This window comes from Eretmochelys imbricata, chromosome 13 (assembly GCF_965152235.1).
Source record: "Eretmochelys imbricata isolate rEreImb1 chromosome 13, rEreImb1.hap1, whole genome shotgun sequence".
Classification (NCBI taxonomy): domain Eukaryota; kingdom Metazoa; phylum Chordata; order Testudines; family Cheloniidae; genus Eretmochelys; species Eretmochelys imbricata.
The window spans coordinates 31645266-31669684 of record NC_135584.1 but is presented as its reverse complement, the minus strand read 5'-3'; the positions used below and the strand labels follow the sequence as shown (position 1 = coordinate 31669684).

General features: G+C 43.3%; 1 protein-coding gene across 1 annotated transcript in view; it reads right to left on the bottom strand.

The window, feature by feature from the left end:
* Positions 1–24419, bottom strand: part of MMP24 (matrix metallopeptidase 24) — a 158393-nt gene that overhangs the window by 84232 nt on the left and 49742 nt on the right. Inside the window, exons 3-4 of the mRNA XM_077832571.1 lie at positions 15042–15158; positions 9621–9925 (exon numbers count right to left, since the gene is read on the bottom strand). Coding sequence (XP_077688697.1) covers positions 9621–9925; positions 15042–15158 — 422 coding nt within the window. The remainder of the gene's footprint in view (positions 1–9620; positions 9926–15041; positions 15159–24419) is intronic.

Here is a 24419-nt window from a genome sequence, read left to right as displayed (position 1 = left end):
TCATATGTAGCCTGTGGTCCACTATGACCCTCAGATCCCTTTTCGCAGTACTCCTTGCTAGGCAGTCATTTCCCATTTTGTATGTGTGCAATTGATTGTTCCTTCCTAAGTGGAGTACTTTGCATTTGTCCTTATAGAATTTCATCCTATTTACTTCAGACCATTTCTCCAGTTTGTCCAGATCATTTTGAATTTTAATCATATCCTCCAAAGCACTTGCAACCTCTCCCAGCTTGGTATCGTCCGCAAACTTTATAAGCGTACGCTCCATGCCATTATCTAAATCACTGATGAAGATATTGAACAGAACTGATCCATGCGGGAACCCACTTGTTATCCCTTCCAGCATGACTGTGAACCACTGTTAACTACTCTCTGGGAATGGTTTTCCAAGAAGTTATGCACCCATGTGATACTAGCTCCATCTAGGTTGCATTTCTCTAGTTTGTTTATGAGAAGGTCATGTGAGACACTATCAAAAGTTTTACTAAAGTCAAGATATACCACGTCTACCACTTCCCCCATCCACAAAGCTTGTTACCCTCTCAAAGAAAGCTATCAGATTGGTTTGACATGATTTGTTCTTGACAAATCCATGCTGTTACTTATCACCTTATCATCTTCTAGATGTTTGCAAATTGTTTGCTTAAGTATTTGCTCCATTATATTTTAAGAAACAGTGTCCTGGACTATTTCACGAGGGAGGATATGACTGTTTGGGAAATCCTGAACAGAAAAGGAAGGCAAATTTAAAAAGTACCTGTGACTCCCTGTACCCCATGTTCACCATTTTTATATGGCTATGATATATTTTGTATGAAATATGCCTTGTGAGGTATCATTTGAAAACTCAATCAACTGAATATTATTATCCTGTTGAAATGTGTGTAACAACACTGTGCGTAAAACTATGGGATTTTACTGTATGACTGTTACCGAAATATGCTATTATTCTGGGTTACATCCATAAACCAATTTCTCAGCCAGCTAGGTGCTAAAACGCTGTTACCTGTTTAATCGAAGATTCACCACACTGACACATTGTCTGTTGGTACTGCTCATCCAACTGATGATCCACACTGACACATATTCAAAGAAGAATAGTGTGATTTAAAACAAACAAACAAAAAACACACCCTTTTTGGGATATGTAATATTTTTCTTGGTTTAGCGAGTCCAGAAAGTATTCCCTCTATGTGACCACATCTGAATATAGATTTTTTGTTTCCTTAAAATCAGATCAATTATGATTTATTCAAATATTTATCAGCAAAAAATCTTAACTAAAGGTACTGAAAATTTAACAATGCAGTCCTTAAAACTCCCAATGATTTCCTTTGGATCACAATTTGCCTTCAACAAAGAGGTACAGCATAATAGACAAACTCCTCTCCTGCACTCCATCTCCATTACTTCAGTTTAAGGGGCTAGAGCGACGAAAAGGGGCTCTCCAAACCAAGGGAAGATTCTTTTGGCAAAGGTACAGTGCAAGAAGTCTGTGTGGCTGCCTCCCAAGGACCCCCTCACAAGTCCCAGCACTGGAGCTGGTCTGGGGGCTACGCAGGCATGTCAGGGTAGGAATGCACTATGGATTTTCTGGGAAGCGCAGTGGCCCATAAGATGGCCTAGGATGGCTCCTGTAACTTAGAAACGCCCATAGTGCTAAGAGTGTGTCTACACTGCAGACTTAAGGTGGCTCTGACCTGTGTTTTAGCCCCAACAGCCCAACCACCCTCATACAAAACCCTTGTGCCTGTGTTTAGAACCTTTGCTTATTTGCACAGCTGGGGGTATGGGTTAAAGCACAGGTTTTTCTATAAGGCAGGCTCTGACCAGTTCACTTTGCAGTTAGGGTGCAGAAGAAGATTGGATTGCTCAGATCAGTTCTGCATAGCTCAGATCAGCCAAACAGTCTTAGAAGATGCTGTCCCACCATGCTGCTAGCTGACCAGAGGAGCCCACCAGGGTTCTGGTTAACCTCTAGTGTGAATACAGCAAATAGCATGATTTTGGGAGAAGCATGTGAAACCTGCACTGGTATGAAAACCTGCCATAGAATCATAGAAGATTAGGGTTGGAAGAGACCTCAGGAGGTCATCTAACCTGCTCAACCAACCCCCTGCTCAAATATACCAAATCCAACTAAATCATCCTAGCCAGGGCTTTGTCAAGCCGGGCCTTAAAAACCTTTAAGGATGGAGATTCCACCACTTCCATAAGTAACCCATTCCAGTGCTTCACCACCCTCCTAATGAAACAGTTTTTCCTAATAGCCAACCTAGACCTCCACCACTGCAACTTGAGACCATTGCTCCTTGTTCTGTCATCTGCCACCACTGAGAACAGCCAAGCTCCATCCTCTTTGGAATCCCCCTTCAGGTAGTTGAAGGCTGCTATCAAATCCCCCCTCACTCTTCTCTTCTGCAGACTAAATAAGCCCAGTTCCCTCAGTCTCTCCTCATAAGTCATGTGCCCCAGCCCCCTAATCATTTTTGTTGCCCTCCGCTGGACTCTCTCCAATTTGTCCACATCCTTTCTGTAGTGGGGGGCCCAAAACAGGACACAATACTCCAGATGTGGCCTCACCAATGCCGAATAGAGGGAATAATCACTTCCCTCGATCTGCTGGCAATGCTCTTACTAATGCAGCCCAAAATGCCATTAGCCTTCTTGGCAACAAGGGCACACTGTTGACTCATATCCAGCTTCTCGTCCACTGTAATCCCCAGGTCCTTTTCTGCAGAACTGCTGCTTAGCCAGTCGGTCCCCAGTCTGTAGCAGTGCACTGGATTCTTCCGTCCTACGTGCAGGACTCTGCACTTGTCCTTGTTGAACCTCATCAGATTTCTTTTAGCCCAATCCTCCAATTTGTCTCGGTCACTCTGGACCTTATCCCTACCCTCCAGTGTATCTAACTCTCCCCCCAGCTTCGTGTCATCCGTGGATTTGCTGAAGGTGCAATCCATCCCATCATCCAGATCATTAATGTTCTGCAAGAAGAGGATTGGATTGGAGAGAGATTGGTGGGCATGTCACAAGCTGTGACAGGGAAGGGTACTAGGTCTGTCTCGGCCAAATGGCAGCAATCAGTATGATGTGTGCTCCTTCTCTTTTTAGTTTCAATAGGACCATCAAAGTAGGAGAAAGGGAGGAAAGGCATAGAGACGGTCCCTGTCCCAGGAGAGCGCCGCCCAGGGAGTGCTGTCCTATCCCTGCTCTGGAGCAGTAGCATTGACATTTCTTGTTCAGGTGACTGGCTAACAGGTCTGTGGTCGGTGTCCCCCATTGCCTGAATAGGTCGTGAAGTACTGCCGGGTCTATCTTTCACTCGTGATTGTGTGTGAATTTGTGACTGAGGCTGTCCGTTATCAAATTTTGTGTGCCTGGGAGTTAACCCGCAGACAGTGTGACATCATGGGAGATACACCAGTTCCACAATCTCATCACCTCTGCACAGAGGGAAGGCAACCTGGCTCCCCCTTGTCGATTGATGTAGTACATACAGGCTATGTTATCTCTTAGGATCTCATGTGTGAGCCTTTGATCAGCAGGAGGAAATGGTCGCAGGCTTTCCTGACCACCCTTAGCTTGAGGTTGATGTAAAGGGATATCTCCATGGATGACCACCTGCCTTGTGTCATGAGACTGTTAAGATGTGCGCCCCACCCTATGAGTGATGAGTCAGTGGTGAGAAGCAATGACGGCGGGAGGGTGCGAGAAGGGGATCCCTTTGCAAACATTGACTGGGTCCTTCCAGTCTAAGGAGTTTTTGACCCTGGTGGATAGTGACAGGGGTTTGTCCAATCTGTCTCTGGTCTGTAAACTGAGCTGAAGCACATCTCAAGGCTTCACATGTGAAGCCTGGCATGTGGTCTCACAGCTGTGCCAGTTGACAAGAAAGGAGCCGAAACTACAACTAAGTACAAGGAGACTAACTATAGAAATGCAAAAAGCGAAAATGACGGTCTTAAAGGACCGTGACTAGTTCTGTCTCTAGCCAGGGGCGGTTGAGAAGTAACTGAGCGGGGTTAGCCAGCACACACTAGCTAGCCGGGCCTCATGGACACTGCTAGCGAAGTTCTCTGATCAGCAGCGTAAGGACGCAAGCACACCTACAGTGGTGCACCCACAGGGACACTACTCAAAGAAAATCGTGAGATTCCACCTCAAGGCTTGAACTGGATTAACTCAAGAGTAATCAGAAAGGGGACAGAGGGTAGTAGTCCTATAACTGCAACACTAACACTAATAATGCGGAAACAATCAATAATAAAAATGTAAGCTAAATATGATTAAACAACTATATTTTGGTTTGAGTGCAATGCACTCTGGTTGTAGTATGTTGCCATCAAAATAAGGAAAAACAGCAGCCCATAAAACAGCTTAACACTGGAAAATGCTAACCCACCCTGGTGTTAGGGATTTTCTACTGTGTGCCTCTTCACTTCAGTCTTTTTAACTTGCCAAATACAATTCTTAATTATATTGTCACTTTTCAGTGTGAATGGGAAGGGCTGACACCAAGTTAAACACATGATAAAATAACAATATGAACAATGTATATTTCCCTCCGGTTTTATAACTCTAAAGCCTCATGTTACACAATATGGAATGGTGAATATGAAGGAAAATAATCAGTCACTTTTGATGGCCTAGGTTGGCTCGTACTACTGAGAAGAAGGCTTGATTGTCATGTCAGAGGGTAAAGAATATATAGGGCACCCCAATATTCACAGTCATGGTCTGAGAAAACATGGAAACACTTCTATGTGGATTTTTACTGGCTCTTTTGAGGGACTCATGTTCTGAATGGACATAAATGCTTAGCCATAGTGGCCAGAAACTGGAATCTGTCTGACAGCCCCTACACCTAGCATGTGAACTATCCAGAAACTGTATTAAATGTTTAGCTAGCTAATTAATTCAAATAGACCACAGTTTTTGTGTCCTGTGAGAAAAAGCAAAGAAGTCTTGTGTTCTTCACATGGAATGTCATCTATTCAGAAATGACTAATTCTTTCTTTACTGAATTTGAAACACAGTTTGCACTCTTACTGAAAGGTTTCAGAGTAGCAGCAGTGTTAGTCTGTATTCGCAAAAAGAAAAGGAGTACTTGTGGCACCTTTGAGACTAACCAATTTATTTGAGCATAAGCTTTCGTGAGCTACAGCTCACTTCATCGGATGCATAAAGTGGAAAGTACAGTGAGGAGATTTTATATACACACAGACCATGACAAAATACACATTGTAAGGAGAGTGATCACTTAAAATGAGATGTACAAACACTTACAAGATCTCTATCAAGCATTCTTACAGCTACAATACCCACCTGCTGAAGTGAAGAAACAGATTGACAGAGCCAGAAGAGTACCCAGAAGTCACCTACTACAGGACAGGCCCAACAAAGAAAATAACAGAACGCCACTAGCCATCACCTTCAGCCCCCAACTAAAACCTCTCCAAAGCATTATCAAGGATCTACAACCTATCCTGAAGGATGACCCATCACTCTCACAAATCTTGGGAGACAGGCCAGTCCTTGCCTACAGACAGCCCCCCAACCTGAAGCAAATACTCACCGGCAACCACACACCACACAACAAAAACACTAACCCAGGAACCTATCCTTGCAACAAAGCCCGTTGCCAACTGTGTCCACATATCTATTCAGGGGACACCATCCTAGGGCCTAATCACATCAGCCATACTATCAGAGGCTCGTTCACCTGCACATCTACCAATGTGATATATGCTATCATGTGCCAGCAATGCCCCTCTGCCATGTACATTGGGGAAACTGGACAGTCTCTACGTAGAAGAATAAATGGACACAAATCAGTTGTCAAGAATTATAACATTCATAAACCAGTCGGAGAACACTTCAATCTCTCTGGTCACTCAATTTCTGATCTCAAAGTGACTATCCTTCACCAAAAAGACTTTGAAAACAGACTCCAACGAGAGACTGCTGAATTGGAATTAATTTGCAAATTGGATACAATTAACTTAGGCTTGAATAGAGACTGGGAGTGGTTGAGTCATTATATTAAGTAAAACTATTTCCCCTTGTTTATTCCTCACCCCGCCCCCCAAGAACCCCACTGTTCCTCAGACGTTCTTGTTAACTCCTGGAAATGTGCTGGAAATGGCCCACCTTGATTATCACTTCAAAAGGTTTTCTCTCCCCCCACCCCACTCTCCTGCTGGTAATAGCTCATCTTAAGTGATCACTCTCCTTACAATGTGTATTTTTTCATGGACTGTGTATATATAAAATCTCCTCACTGTACTTTCCACTTTATGCATCCGATGAAGTGAGCTGTAGCTCACGAAAGCTTATGCTCAAATAAATTGGTAAGTCTCTAAGGTGCCACAAGTACTCCTACTCTTACTGAAGAGTCCCCCACATTTCTTCTGGTTGGACAACAATTACATGTTACTGTCAACTTGTTAAAACTGTTGAGGGTGAGACAGGTGAAAAGCAAAAAAATTACAGGTACGCCAGCCAAAAACAGTTGTTAAACCAGGCTCATGGGCACTAGCTTAACAATACTGCATGGACTAAATGGGTTCCTCCTGTAGTCAGTGTTAAGAAAGAATCAATATCATACACAGGTTTCAGAGTGGTAGCCGTGTTAGTTTGTATCAGCAAAAATAAAGAGGAGTACTTGTGGCACCTTAGAGACTAACAAATTTATCTGAGCATAAGCTTTCATGGGCTAAAACCCACTTCATCGGATGCATGCAGTGGAAAATACAGTAGGAAGATATATATATATATACTGTGACAAAGTTCCTGCTCTACCTTGCTGGGTCTTGCGCTTATTGGCAGATTTGCTCGCCTTGGAGCTTCACGGCAGCTCTCAGTTTGGCCATTTTTCTGAACCCACAGTCCAGGTCGACTCCTCCTGTGTCCAGGAGTTGGGGAGGATTTGGGGGGAACCCGGGCCCGCCCTCTACTCTGGGTTCCAGCCAAGGGCCCTGTGGAATGCAGCTGTCTAGAGTGCCTCCTGGAACAGCTGTGCGACAGCTACAACTCCCTGGGCTACTTCCCCATGGCCTCCTCCCAACACCTTCTTTATCCTCACCATAGGACCTTCCTCCTGGTGTCTGATAATGCTTGTACACCTCAGTACTCCAACAGTCCACATTCTCACTCTCAGCTCCTAGTGCCTCTTGCTCCCAGCTCCTCACACGCACACCACAAACTGAAGTGAGCTCCTTTTTAAAACCCAGGTGCCCTGATTAGCCTTTCTTAATTGATTCTAGCAGCTTCTTGATTGGCTGCAGGTGTTCTAATCTGCCTGTCTGTCTTAATTGTCTCCAGAAGGTTCCTGATTGTTCTGGAACCTTCCCTGTTACCTTACCCAGGGAAAAGGGACTTACTTAGCCTGGGGCTAATATATCTGCCTTCTATTACTCTCCTATAGCCATCTGGCCCGACCCTGTCACATTAGACAGAGAACATGAAAAAATGGGTGTTGCCATATACACTATAACGAGAGTGATCAATTAAGGTGAGCTATTATCAGCAGAATAAGGTTTTTTTCTCCTGCTGATAATAGCTCACCTTAATTGATCACTCTCATTATAGTGTGTATGGCAACACCCATTTTTTCATGTTCTCTGTGTATATCTATATCTTCCTACTGTATTTTCCACTGAATGCATCTGATGAAGTGGGTTTTAGCCCACAAAAGCTTATGCTCAAATAAATTTATTAGTCTCTAAGGTGCCACAAGTACTCCTCGTTCTTTTTGCTAATATCATATACAGAGAATAGTTCCACATGCCAGAAATATTTTGGTGAGCATTTAAGCAGGACCTACAATGACAATTTCAGTGCCCTGCACTGCTGATGTCATTCAATGAATAACAGTTTTGCAAACACCAATGCTTCACGGTAAGTTTCAGATAGTTTGCCTGAGTTTTCTATAGAGTTGTGTTAAAAAACATTCCCATCAGGGGTAGAATGTCTTAGATATTAATAGTCTATTCAGCTCTGCTTTTTATTGAGTAGCCCACTTTATCTGTCTGTCTTAAGAGTTTCAAAAATTATAAAATTGGCAGCAGCTATTCTAAAATCTTTCCTTTTTTATGTAGAAAAGCACAATATAGAAAGAGAGCTTTGTTACTGACCTACTGCTGGTGGGGTTGTTGTTTTTTTGGTGAGTCTATTTCAGTTCCAAAATGAACAGCCAACCCTGCCATCAGGATGGAGACAACACTAATTACAAAGAACACGCTTTAGGAAACAAATCTAGAAGCAAAGGGTAGTAATACCCCAGCTGAAGGACATCATCTACAATGAATGTTCCATTCTATGCATCTGATGAAGTGGGCTGTAGCCCACGAAAGCTTATGCTCTAATAAATTTGTTAGTCTCTAAGGTGCCACAAGTACTCCTGTTCTTTCAATGAAAGGGATAACATTCAGCCACATGGGGAGAAAGCCCCTATCAAAGTGAAACTGCTTCAAACTCTGGCAACAGCACTTATGAAGAAAACATACTGAAAGAGAGAGCCTACAGTGAGGGGGAATACCAACTGAGTGACACAATAAGGGAGGAACAGACTACCCTTCAAAGGTGAACAGAGCCTGCACTGAGGGGACATTACACCTTAACTCAGGCACTTTGATACTATGGTGATGACCCTTCACAGAACTCCAAATTTCTGGTATTAAACATGTTTCCTTTAAGCTACAATGTTCTAATAGTGTTTAAAATTAACTAATCTTTATTTACAAGCATAACTTTATCTTGACAATGCATTTTTTTCTAGGAATTGTTCTGAATCCATGATCTTCTCCATGCACATGGATCTGTAATTGGAGTCTTATGTATCATTTAGCGTTCAGTTAAAATAGCTTAACACTCTTTTTCAACTTGTGAAAGACCCATGCTCCCACTGAAGAAAAGGTCTGAAAATAAAAAAAGCAAGTGTTTGGGGTTATTGGAAGGGAAGATAAAACCCAAAAGCACACAAAATCTCTTCACTGTTTAATACTCAAAAGACAGTTTTCCTTATTCCCAACAAGCATCTTTAAACTAGCCAACAAACCCTCTCTTCTGGCCTGAAACTCAACATGGGAAATTTCAAGCCAAAATAATATTTGGGAAATTAGAAATTAAGTAAAAAATTATGAAACTTACAACTGAAACCTTTTTCTGCTTTCTTACTTCTGAACTCCCTGCTGAGCAACTGTATCACTGTCTTTGCTGAGCACACTCAGCATCTCAGTCGGCTTGGGATAGGGATGCCAACTTTGCCTCTCTTTCTTCAGCACTCATACCACCTTCCTCCCCTATGAGACAATCATCTCTGCAGAGATAGTGGCCCAAATCTTCAAAGACCTGCACAGCTAAGTATACACACGTTTTTGCTCACTCCTAAAAACATTCATTCATGTGCATATAGGTGAGAAGGTGCATAAACCTCTAATATGTGCACACACATCAGGGACTTGTGCATTTAAGAGGGAGTGCATTTCTTTTTAACTGGGGCCAACCTCTGGAAGAAGAGGGCTCCACTAACCTGCCATTTCCCCCACTAAAAGCCTATTGTTGAGTTTACATTCAGCTTGTTCTTGTTTTATACATTTGACCTGCAATCTTACCATCATGATTAGAATTTCCCAAAGTCCATGGCTCATCTGAATCGAAGTGAGTATCTCCTCCTATTCCTGGTCCAGGAAAGTAAGCATGGGCTAGGAATCCACCTTCTCCATCAAATGGAGAACTGTCTCCATGGAAACCAGAAGCAAAAAATATCATAATATCTGCTTCCTTCCTGTCACTTTTAACTTCATGATAAGGGACCTCTTCAAAGGTTAGTGGCGTCACTCTCTGCCAAACATCAAATGCCTGACGAATGGCTCTCCTTGTATCAAGCTCTCCAACCTTGGGGGTGTGGTTGTGAACACTGTGTAAATGAGAAGAGAAGGATTGATTAAAGGCACACATCCCATTCAAGTCTTCCTATTACAACAGCTAGCAATTCTTGCACATAGGCAAAACTGAATAGGGTCTCCATTTCTGCAGGCAAATAACTGTGCCTGCAACTATCTGCACCTGCAGTTTAGGTCAGTTTTAGCCAGCATCCAAAGCCCACTGAAGCTAACGGGAATCCCTCCTTGACTTCAGTGGATGTTGCGTCAGGCCCTGAATGCCTGATTACATTCACAAATTAGGGACTTAGATGTATAATTTGAAAGTGCAAATTATTGCAGGTAAATTTATGTGTCTGCTATTATCCTGCAAAAATGTAGGCAAGTGTATAAGAAACTGGCCCTTAAATTCTTTCTAAGCAGCATACCCATCACTATATTACTGAGCCTGACTGATCTCCTTTACTCTTAGTAGTTCAAATGAAACCCATGAGACTCCTTGAGTGAGTAAAAACTCACCAGTGTGACACAGCTGCCAAATTTTGTGCAATTCCATGTGTGACATTTTATGAAAAATATTTCATGAACTAATTTGTTTATTTACAAATAACTTGTATATAATCCCAAACTTCATTTTTAAAAATGCTCCGGATTTAGTGCTGGCAAAAGGTGCCAACTTGTGAACCCTGGAAAATGTAGTCCTCAGTTTGCGTGCAGGGCAACAACAGTGCAAGCTTTCTAGATACTGTACCGCCAGGCCTGCTTCTCAGAGGCACAGGGGCAGTTAAGTCTCCATGGCTTCTCTGCTGAGTCTGCCAACTAGCACCAAGGGCAGTGGTGAACAACTCCCCTGGGAGAGGCTGCATTCAAAATGGTGACCTACCTATGCAAGGCTCTGTAGCTCAATGTCTCGAGGCATCTACCCCTTAAATAAATGCTAATTTAAGATGGGGGTCATATATATGTATAATATACAAAAAATTCTCAAGATACTATCAAGGCTGTCAAATAAAGCTTTGATTACTCTGAAAATGCCAGTATTATGTACACTTGTATAACCTCTTCAGCCCCTTGGCATGTGGATTAAGTTGCAGTCTTTACTGACACGATCATATACTATGTTTTCTTCCCCCATGGGATAGCAGCAAAGTCTGAACCCAAGACTTTCAGAGCTATAGAAAAGGCCTCAGCCACTCAAGCTATAGGAATAACGAGAAGCAGAAGCACACTGTTATCCTTTATATGAGCAAGTCCCTAAAGGGGGCATAATATACTGTTTCCCAATGAGTTCTATTCCTGACTCTGGGAGCAGGTTGTGCTCCGGTGGTTAGAACAATGGATCCAGACATTACAGCTTACCACATGATTTTTCACTCTCATTCTGCAAGGCAGCAGAACAAATCTGATAAGGTAATTTTAGAGACTCGTACTCTGGGCCCAACTCAGCTTGAGCTGTGCAGCTTTTGAGTTAGCCTATCTATGAAATAAATGCATACTAATTGACTCCCCTAAGGTAGGGTTATAAAGTCTGGGGTGGGTGGGAGACCGTGGCTGATGGTCTAGCTGAGGCCCCCGAGGCCGACGTGAGCCCTTGTGAGGGCTGTGGGAACCCCCAAGGGTACCGGGGGCCAGCCACTGGCCCTAGTGCATGATGCAGTGGGCGGTGCCGCCTTTAGAGTGGGTATCCCCAGTGCAGGGCCATGCCTGCTGATGTGGACTCCTGTTCGGTACTGGAGTCCGAAGAAGAGGGATCGTGTCTGGGAGATCAGGATGGTACCAATCGTTCGTCCTGGTTGTGACGATGCTGATCCCGGTGCTGCAACAGGGATCTGTCCGAGTGTGATGAATCCCTGTGCCTTAAGCAATGCCAGTCCATTGAGCAGGAGCAGGAGCGAGTTGGCCATCAAGGTGGGGAGCGACCAATAACCAGGCTCTTGGGACCATTGGCTTGTGTCCCTGGAGCAGTGCCACACACTCGAGGAGTGGCTAGGTCAGTCCTGGTATCGGGGCTACAGGGATGGGCACACCTCCATGGGCCTGCGCCAAGTCACCGGCGATCTGCGTCTCAAGCCCTGCGAGCGGTGCCCCAAGTCCGAAGACCAGTGAAGGCTCCTTCAGCCCAGCCTCCCTATGTCTGAGGCCTGGCAGTTCTGCGCGGGCAAGCACTGGCAGGACACTCACTGAGGAGGAGAGCGGTGCCACACACAGATGGCGACTGCTGGAAAGGTCCCATGGCACACTAAGATATCCTGTGTCGCCTGCAGGGCCTCGGACATCGATGGCATGTCCAGGTGCTGGAGGACCGCGTTGCTCTCCGGGGTGGCAGGCACGTCTCAGGATGGGCTAACCCACTCGACCTGAGCTGGAGCTCGACTCCCGTACGGAGGTGAGGAGCTGCCCTTCATGGGTCCTTGCTCCCCTCTGGCCCCCTCCTTCCCTTTACAGGATGTCAGAGATTGTCCCCTCCCGGCCATTCTTTGCTTCCTGGCTGGTGCTGGGGAGCGGGAATCAGCGTCGCTCCGAAGACGGCACTGGCAGAGTGCTCCAGACCAATGCCGCGATACTAGGAGTAGAGTCCGATCCGGATGGCTCCGGTGTTGGTGCTAGCGCAGATTCCATAAGGAGCACCCGGAGATGTATGTCTCGCTCCTTCTTTGTCCGAGGTTTCAACCCCTTGCAGATCTGACACTTGTCACTGATATGGGTCTCGCCCAGGCACCTCAGACAGCTACTATGAGGATTGCCGATGGGCATCGGTTTTTTGCAGCAATCACAGGGTTTGAAGCCTCGGGATCAGGGCATGCCCCATCCCTACGCTGAGTCCTGTCCAGGACTAACTAACTAACTACACTAAGGGAAACTACTAACAACTTTTAACTATTTACAGAGAAAAGTTCGTCTCAACGGATTCAAACGAGAAGGCTTGCCAAAGCAAGAGATGTTCCAGCACCATCACTGGTGGTAGGAAGGAACCGAGGGTGGTGGGAGCCAGCGGCGCCCCTTATACCGCACCATATGGGTGCCACTCCAGAGGTCACCAGAGCCAGTCTCCTATGGATACCACTGAGGGAAAAATTTCCGGCACTGGTGCACGTGGCAAGCACACACACCTATAATGGAATGGACACGAGCAAGCACTCAAAGAAGAACCACTCTTGCCAAAGTCTCTAATGACCTCTTCCTGGCCAAAACTCAAAATCAGTGCTACATCCTCATTCTACTTGACCTGTCAGCTGCCTTTCATACAGTTGCCCATGCTTTTCTTCTGGAAATCTTGTCCTCCCTTGGTTTCTATGACTCCACCCTCTGCTGTTCTCCTCTTACCTCTCTAATCACTCCTTCAGTGCATCCTTCAGGGGATCCTCCTCATCCTCCCTCCAGCTTTCTGTGAAGGCTCTTCATGGCTCTTTCCTTGGTCCTCTTCTCTTCTCCTACTACACCTTATCTCTGGGTAATCTCATCAGTAAATACCTATTCAACAAGCATGTCTATGCTCAGGGATTAAAAATCTACATCTTTATTCCTCCTTCGGTCCAAAAATTAAAATCTCAGCCTGTCTCTCCAACATCTCCTCGTGGATGTCTAGCCATCAGCTCAAACTCAACATGACTAGCTCTTAATCTTCACTCCAAATCCTGGATCCAATGGACGCTGTATTCCAGGAACGCTCTCACTAATGCTGCATACAATACCAATATGCCCTCCCTACTACTACTTGACACTCCCCTGCTTACACATCCAAGAATCCCATTAGCAGGCGGAGTCGACGGGAGAGCATCAGCAATCGACCTACCACAGTGAAGACACTGAAGTAGATACACATAGCTGAAGTTGCATAACTTAGATCGATCCTCCCCAGTGTAGACCAGGCCTTAGCTACAGCATTGCACTGGGACCTCATGTTCAATTGGTTTCTACCATGATTCCTAAGTCCTTTTCCAAGTCACTGCTTTCCAGGATATAGTTCCCCATCCTTAAGAGTTGGTATGGGAACCCCCATTTTTTCATGTTCTCTGTGTGTATATATATATATATCTTCCTACTGTATTTTCCACTGCATGCATCTGATGAAGTGGGCTTTAGTCCATGAAAACTTATGCTCAAATAAATTGGTTAGTCTCTAAAGTGCCACAAGTACTCCTCATTCTTTTTGCTGATACAGACTAACACACCTACCACTCTGCATCCTGTAAGTGTGACTTATATTCTTTGTTCCTAGATAGAGGACCTTGCATCTGACTGTATTAAAATACTCTGTCTGATCTGTCTTTATCATTATTTACCATTCCACCAATTTTTCTGCCATCTGCAAACTTTACCAGCAACAAGTTTCATGCCAAGAACAGATGCCTGCAGGACTTGATTAGAAGCATCTCCTTTGGATGATAATTCACCATTAACAATTACTAGATATTTTTCTATAGTTCCATTATCACGAAGTTACCCAATATAGATAATTTTAGAAATGTTTTCACTAAGTTTGTGTAGCCTGTAAAAAGTAAAAGTTAGACTGAAACTCCTTTCAGCTAAATCCAATTATTTCAATACTTCACTTAGTTTTAATACAAATGTCATAAAATGTTTGCAGAAAATTCCTGGCAGAGTCCATTGTGACTCTGGACTTGATACATACTTGGAATATTAGATATATAAAAATAAGAAATTTGTTTATTATTTTATAGTGGCAAAACATTTTGAGTGCTTTACAGAACAAAAAAGAAAAGACATCCATTTGTAATATTCAGTATGACCTCTGGAAAACTGTCACTAAAACGCATTCAGGGTTTAAATGACATAATCAACAAGCAGGTAGGGAACAAATAATTGTTAGGTAGTACTTTTGATTATGTCATTTAAGACAAGGGCCAGATTTACAAAGGCACCTAAAGATTCTGATAGGCACTTACTGAGATGTCCAAAAGAATTTAAGCAGGTTTGGCACCTAACTAATGGGACCTAAATACCTTTGAAAATCTGGTCCTAAATGCCTACAATTTTGAAAATGGGATTTAGACTCCTAAGTCACTTAGGCACTTTTGAAAAAAAATACTTTCCATGTTTTTCTAAAGTTCAGCAGGCCATATGTATTTTCACAGTTCAATATAAAATCTACATCAAACTAATCTTCACCTTAAAAAAATTAGAATATACCTGTATGTTATATGCTTCTGCCTCCATTTTTGTCCAGTTAACGCATATCGCTTATTCCTTCGGCTATGGCTTATATGGGGATGATCAGGAACTCCACATCGAGGCTTCTTCATCCATCTAAAAAAAAGTCCAAAATAACCCACAGGTGAAAAGGTGTTAAATCTGGGAAACAAGTTAGATGTAATTTTTACTGTTCCTTAAAATTGGTTTGGCTCTCGGTTTAGTCTGAACCAGGGTTTACAAGAAAAAGGAGAATGACCTTGTCCTGCAAAATATAAGGAGTGTACTAAACAGAATGTTTTAAGATAAATCAAGGCCATTTGCACCTTTCCCCAAAAGACAAAAAAGTCTCGTTAAAAACTCTTATCCATGCTAAGTAAATCAGTGTATTGCGGGAAAATGGAAAAGAGATAAGAGTTAGTTCTGGGAAGTCAGATGGCAAATGGATTTTGAGAAGAGACAGGAAAAGATTCCTAGAAGCAGAAGGAGACAGAAGGGGGAAAAAAGAAGGGAAATAGGATGTGAGTGAGAGGGTGAGGCTGAAAGTTACTGATGTAAGTCCACCAATGGGAGTAGTCAAGAATGTTCAGGGTGAAAAGCCTACGCTGGAAGTTATTCCCATTGGACCTCGTTCAACAGAAGCTGAGGACTGATAGTTCAGTATTTTAGTCACACACACACAACACAGACACACACTCTCTCTCTCTCTCTTTCTTTCCCCCTCCCCAGTCACAGAAAGGCATACCTATATCCCTGAGGGTATGTCTGCACTGCATCTGTGGCCAAGCCTCTCAGCCTCGGTCCACAGACTTCCTTAGTGGGACTTTCACTAGCATGCTAAAAATATCAATGTAGACATTGCTTTGAGGCTGCGACTTGAGTTGGAGCTTGGCGTCTCAAGCTTCCGCAACATCTACACAGCTATTTTTCGCACAGTAGCATGATCCCTATACATGAGTCTGTCCACACAGTCTGGAAGGCTTGCTCCCAGAAGAAGCATAGACATACCCTCAAATAGTTGTTTAGAAGAGCTGAGGGTATCCACCAGTTCTTGCAAAGTCCACGGACTGAATCACAGATTCATAGATTCAAGGACCAAAAGAGACCATTGTGATCATCTAGTCTGACCTCCCGAATAACACAGGCCATAGAACGTCCACAAAATAATTCATAGAGCAGAGCTTTTAGAAGAACGTCCAATCTTGATTTAAAAATGGTCAGTGACAGAGAATCCACATGATCCTTAGTAAATTGGTTAACTATTCTCATTGTTAAAAATGTATGCCTTATTTCCAGTCTGAATTTGTCTAGCTACAGTTTCCAGGTATGCAATAGTGTTATACCTGTGTTAGATTGAAGAGCAGATTATTAAATATTTGTTTCCCATGTAGGTATGTATAGACGGTAATCAAGTCACTCCTTAACCTTCTCTTTGTTAAGCTAAATAGATTGAGTCTATCCTATAAAGGCATGTTTTCTAATTCTTCAATCATTCTTGTGGTTCTTCTCTGAACCCTCTCCAACTTTTCAACATCCTTCTTGAATTGTGGATCCCAGAACTGGACACAGTATTCCAGCAGCAGTCGCACCAGTGCCAAATACAGAGTTAAAATAACTTCTCTACACATCCTTGAGATTCCCATTTATGCATCCAAAGATTGCATTAGTCCGTTTGGCACAGCATGGAACTGGGAACTCATGTTCAGCTGACTATCCACCACAACACCCAAATCTTTTTCAGAGTCCCCCATCCTATAAATATGGCCTACATTTTTTATTCCTACATGTATACATTAATATTTAGCTGTATTAAAATATATACTGTTTGCTTGCTCCCAGTTTACTAAGTGACCCAGATTGCTCTCTATTAATGATCTGTCCACTTCATTATTTACCACTCCCCCAGTTTTTGTGATAACTGCGAAGTTTATCCATGATGATTTTATGCTTTCTTCTAGGTCATTGTCAAAACGTTAAATATGAAGGGACAAGATTAGATCCCTGAAGGACCTCATTGGGAACACATCCATTCGATGATTTACAATTTACAGTTACATTTTGAGATCATCAGTTAGCCAGATTTGAATCAGTTTAATATGTGCCATGTTAATTTTGTATCATTCTAGTTTTTTAATCAAAACATTGCGTGGTACGAAGTCAAACTTAGACTTACAGAAGTCTAAGTATTTTACGTCAACATTGTTACCTTTATCAAACACACTTGTAATCTCATCAAAAAAAGATAGCAAGTTTGTTTGACAGGATCCATTTCCATAAACGCTTTTGAATTGTCATTAATTATATTAGCGTCCTTTAATGCCTTATAAATGAAGTCCCATGGGGAAAGCTGTATACCTTGTCCCTGAGATCAGTCCATAGGAAAATAGCTGATGCAAGCCAGATATAGGTAGTGAGGTATTCTGTCCTACATTTCCAGCCAGCTGCCTCGTCTTGTACCTGGGGCCACACCTGGACAAACACTAAGGCCTGGTCTATACTACATAGTTAGTGCTATGGTGCAAGGCAGGTTACATCAACCTAGTTGTGCATGTGTCTACAATTAAATTGGTCTCCCACCACTTGTAAGCCCCCCTCTTATGTAGACATAGTAACATCACCTCCACCAGCAGCATAGAGCCACATTTGATGTACTTAAGACAATGCAGTGTGAGTGCTGACACCGCCTTACTTATGTTGACCCAAAGTTGATATATTTTAAAAAGAAAAGATTGCAAGTTTACTTATACAGATTGCTTAGTTTATAAAAAACACTTTCAGAGAAGAAATGAATTAACTGAATAAACTGCATTGCTGTTGCATAAGCAGCCTATTGCTGAATCAACATGCAATTACCACTGACAACATATGTTCAATTCCTCAAGGGTTCAGCCACCTAAATTCTACTATCCTGTCAATTATTAACAGCATGGAAAAGAATTATGTTTCACTGACAGTTGCCTATGTGGCCTATGGGAATAAAGTAATTGAAATCATCAAGCAAAGCTTATTACAATTAAAATTACAAGATGGGCCACGAATACGGGACCACACAGCCATTTTAAAACAAATACAGGAGCAAGGAGTAAATAATATTGCGCCAGTGTTTTTACAATTTGCTAAATTTGATAAGGTTTCAAGTTTGGATCATAACAACAGTAAAAGCCTTCACATCATTAATGGCCATCCCAAGGTGAATGCAAAATCCAGTCACAGTGTACTATACCAACAGTGTGGAAACTTAGGTAAATGATACTTATGTACAGCACTATCCCACTGTGCGCCTAGTAACTAAAACTGGCTTAAAAATTAATCAGGCTTGTTGTACAAAACGTAATGGATAGCTGTGTAAATCCTATGCTACAATTAATAGCAACAACACAATAAGAGGCTGTGCCTGATTGGTACAAAATGAGTTCGTCAATAAGGTAGTAAAAATACAAAATGTGGTATGTGCTCTGAAATTTTTCTATACATGAAAACATTTGTCCTGAAATCAATACAGAATTTTGTGTGCAAGTCACTAGCACAATCCAAATCAGAACCCATGCCTTCTGGCCAACTGGTCAGCTCTGCCATTAAAATTATTATTCCTCCTGGCAACCTACAATATTTATTAATTAAATTGTTTCCCCCAGTAAAGCAGCTACAATTAAACATACATAATTTAATGGCAAAAAACAAAAATAGCTCATCTTATCCAACAACAAATAAAAGAAGTAGAAAGTGTGCAAAAAACGGTGAAAACTCCTTGGTAAGCAATCCCAAAAAATGTTACTCCACACCCAATAATCCAAACACTTAGTGTAATAGTAATAAAAATACAAGCCATAACAGTAATTGCACTAATAAAAATGTGTTGCTACATGTAACATCAAACCAAAAACGCTAAATTACACCAACTTAAAAAAAAAAACTAGCTATCAACACTGCCATAGTAATAAATAATCATTATAAAAATAATCAAGTGCTTATCAACATTTTAAATGTAATTGTTTGTACTAATATAGCTTGTAAGGGCTATTAAATATTTGTATACCTAAATACTCTGAAGTATGTTAAACCAAATGCATCCTATAAAATATTTAAGGTACAAACATATACACATATGCATATTATTATATATGCATTTACATCTATGAATGCATACCAACTATCAACATTATTCATATATCATTATTTATCACAAATTATATAGGGCATATATTTGGTATTTAACTATTTAAGGAAATAATTATATAATCCCTCATACATATTAGTATATATACCTATACTATTCTATAAGGTATAAACGCGATACATTTATAATCCTAACCAAAGCCCATCTCATCAATCGCCAACTAAATAAAAAGGCCTCCTTATGCCACACAAAAGTTATCACAGCACAACTCTACACCCCACGCCTCAGTCATGGTCCCGGGCCTAACATTCCCAGGTCCACTATAAAAAACGAATAACAATTAAAAAATAAAATCTGTCCATCAGTCGTACAAAAAATGTGTAAGCTAAAAAACAAATGGGGCATAAATGTATAATTAAAAAAGTAAGGTGGCCAAATAACAACATTTAAACCCACTGGGTCATCTTTAGTCCATGCATTATGCTTTTCTGAAACAATGGGTAAACATCCTCCCCATAAAAAGACAAAAAGTTGGGGGATGTAGTAGGAAGAGAGCCTGAAATATGAGCCCTTGTGTTAGAGGCCTGGAATAAGGCCTGAGTTAAAGTAGTGGGCAAGCTTCGCTGATATAAAGCAAAGTTAGCAAAAGTCAGGCGGTGAGCAGATTTCAGGCTTTGCCTGCTTGTAAGTTCACAGAATCTGGCAAGAACAGGGCTGATATTGCAGAAACACACATTCCTAAGAAGAGCTAGGCAGAAAGTATTCACGCAAACACATTCCAGAAGAGTGGTACCAGAACATCCTGATATCAGGGATGGTACAAAAACATTCCCCAAGAAAAACAGGAACACACTGACCCCTTGTGACAGGGCGTGCATGCTCCGCACTGGGACTGCAGGGGTTAATTCCTCTCTTTGGGCCAAGGAGGCCACGCTCCCTCGACCTTGCTGGGCATGTTCCGGCTGGAGGCCAGGTATAAAAGGGAGCAGCTCAGTTCATTTGTGGCTGACTGCCGGAGGGGAAGGAGGTGTGTTGCGGACTCCTGTTAAAGGACTGCCAAAACTTCACGACATGGAGGGCAGACAGATGGCAGTGACCTACGACCCCAAGGCTCCAGACGCCAAAGAGGGAGGAGACACCGGGGAACCATGAGACCACAAGCTGCAGAGAAACGGGTAGGAAGTAACCCAGGGAGGTTTGCAGGGAGGTGGTTGGAGACCTGGAGACTAGCTCTGCGTGTTGGAGCCAGATCCCCGAAGAGCTGATGGCAGGCAACCCCGCCACTGACAGAGCCCTGGGTTGGGATTCAGTGGAGAGGGAGGGTCCGGGTTCCCCTATCCTGGCCACCGCCCACCCTGGGGTGACAGCCTGCCTCACCACTCTACTGACTCCGACCACTAGGTCGCATAGCCCTGATTGCGAGAGCCGCTCTGTTCACTCTGGCTGCTAGGCCACACAGCCCTGATGGAGAGAACAGGTGGACTGACTTTGGCTGTTAGGCCACGTTACTCCAATACCCAGAGGGGTCGCGCAGACTTGCCCACGGGCCTCTAATAACCCGTGTCCCACCCCAAAAGGGGTCAGGGGGACAGGGAGTACATGACCCGCGACACCCCTCCTGAAAGATAAGGTCAGGATGACAGTAATAAATAATCTTTTTCTAGTCAAATCAACATGTACAAGGAGATGGGTAATAACTAGCCACGTCAAGGGGCAGTACCTAACTATGTCAGAGGGGCAGCAACTTGTTTGTATCAGGGTATAAAGAGGTATCTCTGAAAGAGTGTTTTGGTCCAGCAAAGGAGGGGGATGAAAAGTCCTGCCATTCACTGAGCTGCATCCATTGTCACGGGCATACATGTCTTAATATCCTCATAAAGTCTGCCAGGTGCTGTTACCGTGATTTGTTCACAATAAACCTGGCCTGGTGCTTTCATACCTTAACAGATCTTAACAGAGATCTGCTGTGCTGGCTGTCTGCGCAGAGCAGGGGTAGCACACAGGGAGAACACGCACACGCAGCCGAACATCTAACAACAGATAGATTTGGTTTTCTGCAAGTAGAACCCTAAGGTGCGTCTGATGTGGAGGAGAGAAGCCCTGCATGCCAGGCAGACCCAGTAGATTGATGTGCAGTCTGGCCTCACATGGGGTCCAGGTACAGTGTGATGGTTCAGGTCAGTACCCCAACCCACAAGGGATTCACCTGTTACAATGGTGGCACTGGGGGAAGAAGTGACGAAGGGGACGTGATGTGGGTTCAACCACCAGATAAGAGAGGTGATGACCCTGGTGGGAATAGTATCACTGGTGTTAATGTGATCCTTGTCTGATGAGTAGACCGACTACAACCAGGCCTGTAGGCAGCGCAGATGAAGACTGTGAATGGGGTCACATAAGTGCATAAGGCCATGTGACCTAGAAGGGTAAAGGCATATCCTGACCATAGTCCTTCTTCTGTGAGTAATCTGTGCTATCAGATTGCTCATTAGCTGAAATCTTTCCATGGGGAAGAACACTTGCTGCACTGGAGTCCAGTGTCGCTCTGGTAAAGTTTACTGTCTGTGTGGGTGGATGTTAAAAAAGACTTTTCTTTTTTTATGCAGATACCCAGCTCTGCTAGAAGATGGAGCAGAAACAAAGTTGCTGACCTGACCTCTTGGCTGGAGCAACCTACTAGGAACCAATCATCAACATATGGGAAAATTGTGTAACCCTGACATCTCATTTGGGCTGCCACCACCGAGACGACCTTTGTGAATACTCTGGGTGATGCTGCTAGTCCAAAGGGAAGGACTCTGAACTGGAAATGTCCCTGATCCACTGGAAACCAAAGGAACTTTCTGTGGTACGGATGAATATCTATATGGAAATAAGAATCCTTCATATCAAGAGACACAAACCAGATCCCCTCCTATAGGGAGGGAATTACTAATGTTAGTGCAACCATCCTGAATTTCGACTTTCGAATACAGATTTTTAGTTATCAAAGATCCAGAATGGATCTCCACCCTCCCTCTTTTTGGGGGGCTAAGAAATAAGGGAAATAGAACTCTCTCTCCCTTGCTACTGAATTGTCACTCATTCTATTGCCTCTTGTAGGAGGAGGGGGTCTGCTTCCTGTTGAAGAATCACCTCCTGAGAGTGGTCCCTGAAGGGGGACCGGGAAGAGGATTTGTGGCGAGGGAGGGAGCAAAACGCTATAGATTATCCTTGATGGATAATTTCTAAGACCCAACTGTCTGTCATGATAGAGTCCAAATTGTAGGCAAAAAGTGAGAGGCAGCCCCCAAAGATATGGGAGGTTACAGGTGGATGGCATCAATACTTGTGGGCTGATCTCGACCAAAGCGTCAAAAGTCCCTTCATGGGTGGCTGGGAATGGGTAGAGGTCATGGAAGCAGAAGGTCCTGAAAATCGAGGCCTCTGAATCCTCTGTCATTTACATGGGGGCTCAGCTGGATAAAGATGGTAGAATGTCTGTAAAGGGGGGTGGCCTTGGCTTACACACCTGCCTCTGGTGCTTTCTCCTCAGGGTTGGGGTGTAAATTTCCAGGGAGTGTAGATTTGACTTTGAGTCTTTCAACAGTGTAGGGATTCATTTTTTAATCTTGTTGAACAAATTTGCCTACAGTTATCCAGCAGAGATGGTGAGGATGCAGCCCATGATCAGTGGGGACTCCAGTTAAGTCCATCAAGTACCTGCAATTAAGTCCTCAAGTACCTACATTCTTGAGGTACTGAAGGAGTATGGGTATTGATGTGATGGTCACTCTTGAAGCAGACGGTACTGAAGGTTTGGATCACTCCTCCAGGGGCACTGATGGAGGTGGACACTTCAATTTACGTGGTACTGAGGAACCTGTCAAGGGGTACCGGAGGTAGGGTTGTGTCCAATGTTATGGGTCCCAAGGAATATCTCTCCTTGCTCTCTTTGACATACCCAGACAGTAGCAAAGTTCCCTTGCTCTTAGAAGAGCTATGGGGTTTCCTGGCTCCATGAGTACCTGAGGAACCTGTAGCCTGTATGATACTGGGCAGAGAAGTCAATAATTCTAAGACCATCAACCCAGTGGGGGATGAATGTCTTTTAACAGCAGACACATAAGAACACACGAATGGCCACACTGGGTCAGACCAAGGGTCTGTCTATCTCTCTCTTCTGGCAGTGGCCAGTACCATATATTTCAGAGGGAACAAAGGCCAACAAGGAAATTATTCAGTGAGCCATCTCTGTTATCCAGTCCAAGCTTCTGGTAGTCAGATGTTTAGGGTCACCCAGAGCATGGGGCTGTGTCCCTGACCATCTTGGCTAACAGCCAAGATGGGCCTCTCCTCCATGAAGTTACCTAACTCTTTTTAAAAGTCAGTTATAGGTTTGACACTGACAACATCCCTGTCATAAAAATAAAGGGAAGGGTAACCACCTTTCTGTATACAGTGCTATAAAATCCCTCCTGGCCAGAGGCAAAACCCTCTCACCTGTAAAAGCTAAGATAATCTCACTGGCACCTGACCCAAAATGATCAATGGGGGAACAAGATACTTTCAAATCTGGAGTGGGAGGGAACAAAGGGTTCATCTGTCTGTGTGATGCTTTTGCCGGGAACAGATCAGGAATGCAGCCTTACAACTCCTGTTAAGTTAGTAAGTAATCTAGCTAGAACATGTGTTAGGTTTCCTTTTGTTTAATGGCTGGTAAAATAAGCTGTGCTGGATGGAATTTATATTCCTGTTTTTGTGTCTTTTTGTAACTTAAGGTTTTGCATAGAGGGATTCTCTATGTTTTGAATCTGATTACCCTGTAAGGTATTTACCATCCTGATTTTACAGAGGTGATTCTTTTACCTTTTCCTTTAATTAAAATTCTTCTTTTAAGAACATGATTGATTTTTCATTCTTCTTAAAATCCAAGGGTTTGGGTCTGTGTTCACCTGTAAAAATTGGTGAGGATTCTTATCAAGCCTTCCCCAGGAAAGGGGGTGTAGGGCTTGGGGGGATATTTTGCGGGAAGACGTCTCCAAGTGGGCTCTTTCCGTGTTCTTTGTTTAAAACGCTTGGTGGTGGCAGCATACAGTTCAAGGACAAGGCAAAGTTTGTACCTTGGGGAAGTTTTTAACCTAAGCTGGTAAGAATTACGTAGGGGGTCTTTCATGCAGGTCCCCAGATCTGTATCCTAGAGTTCAAGTGGGGAAGGAACCTTGACAATCCCCTTGCAACAAGTTCCACAGGTTGACTGTGTGTTCTGTGAAGAAGTACTC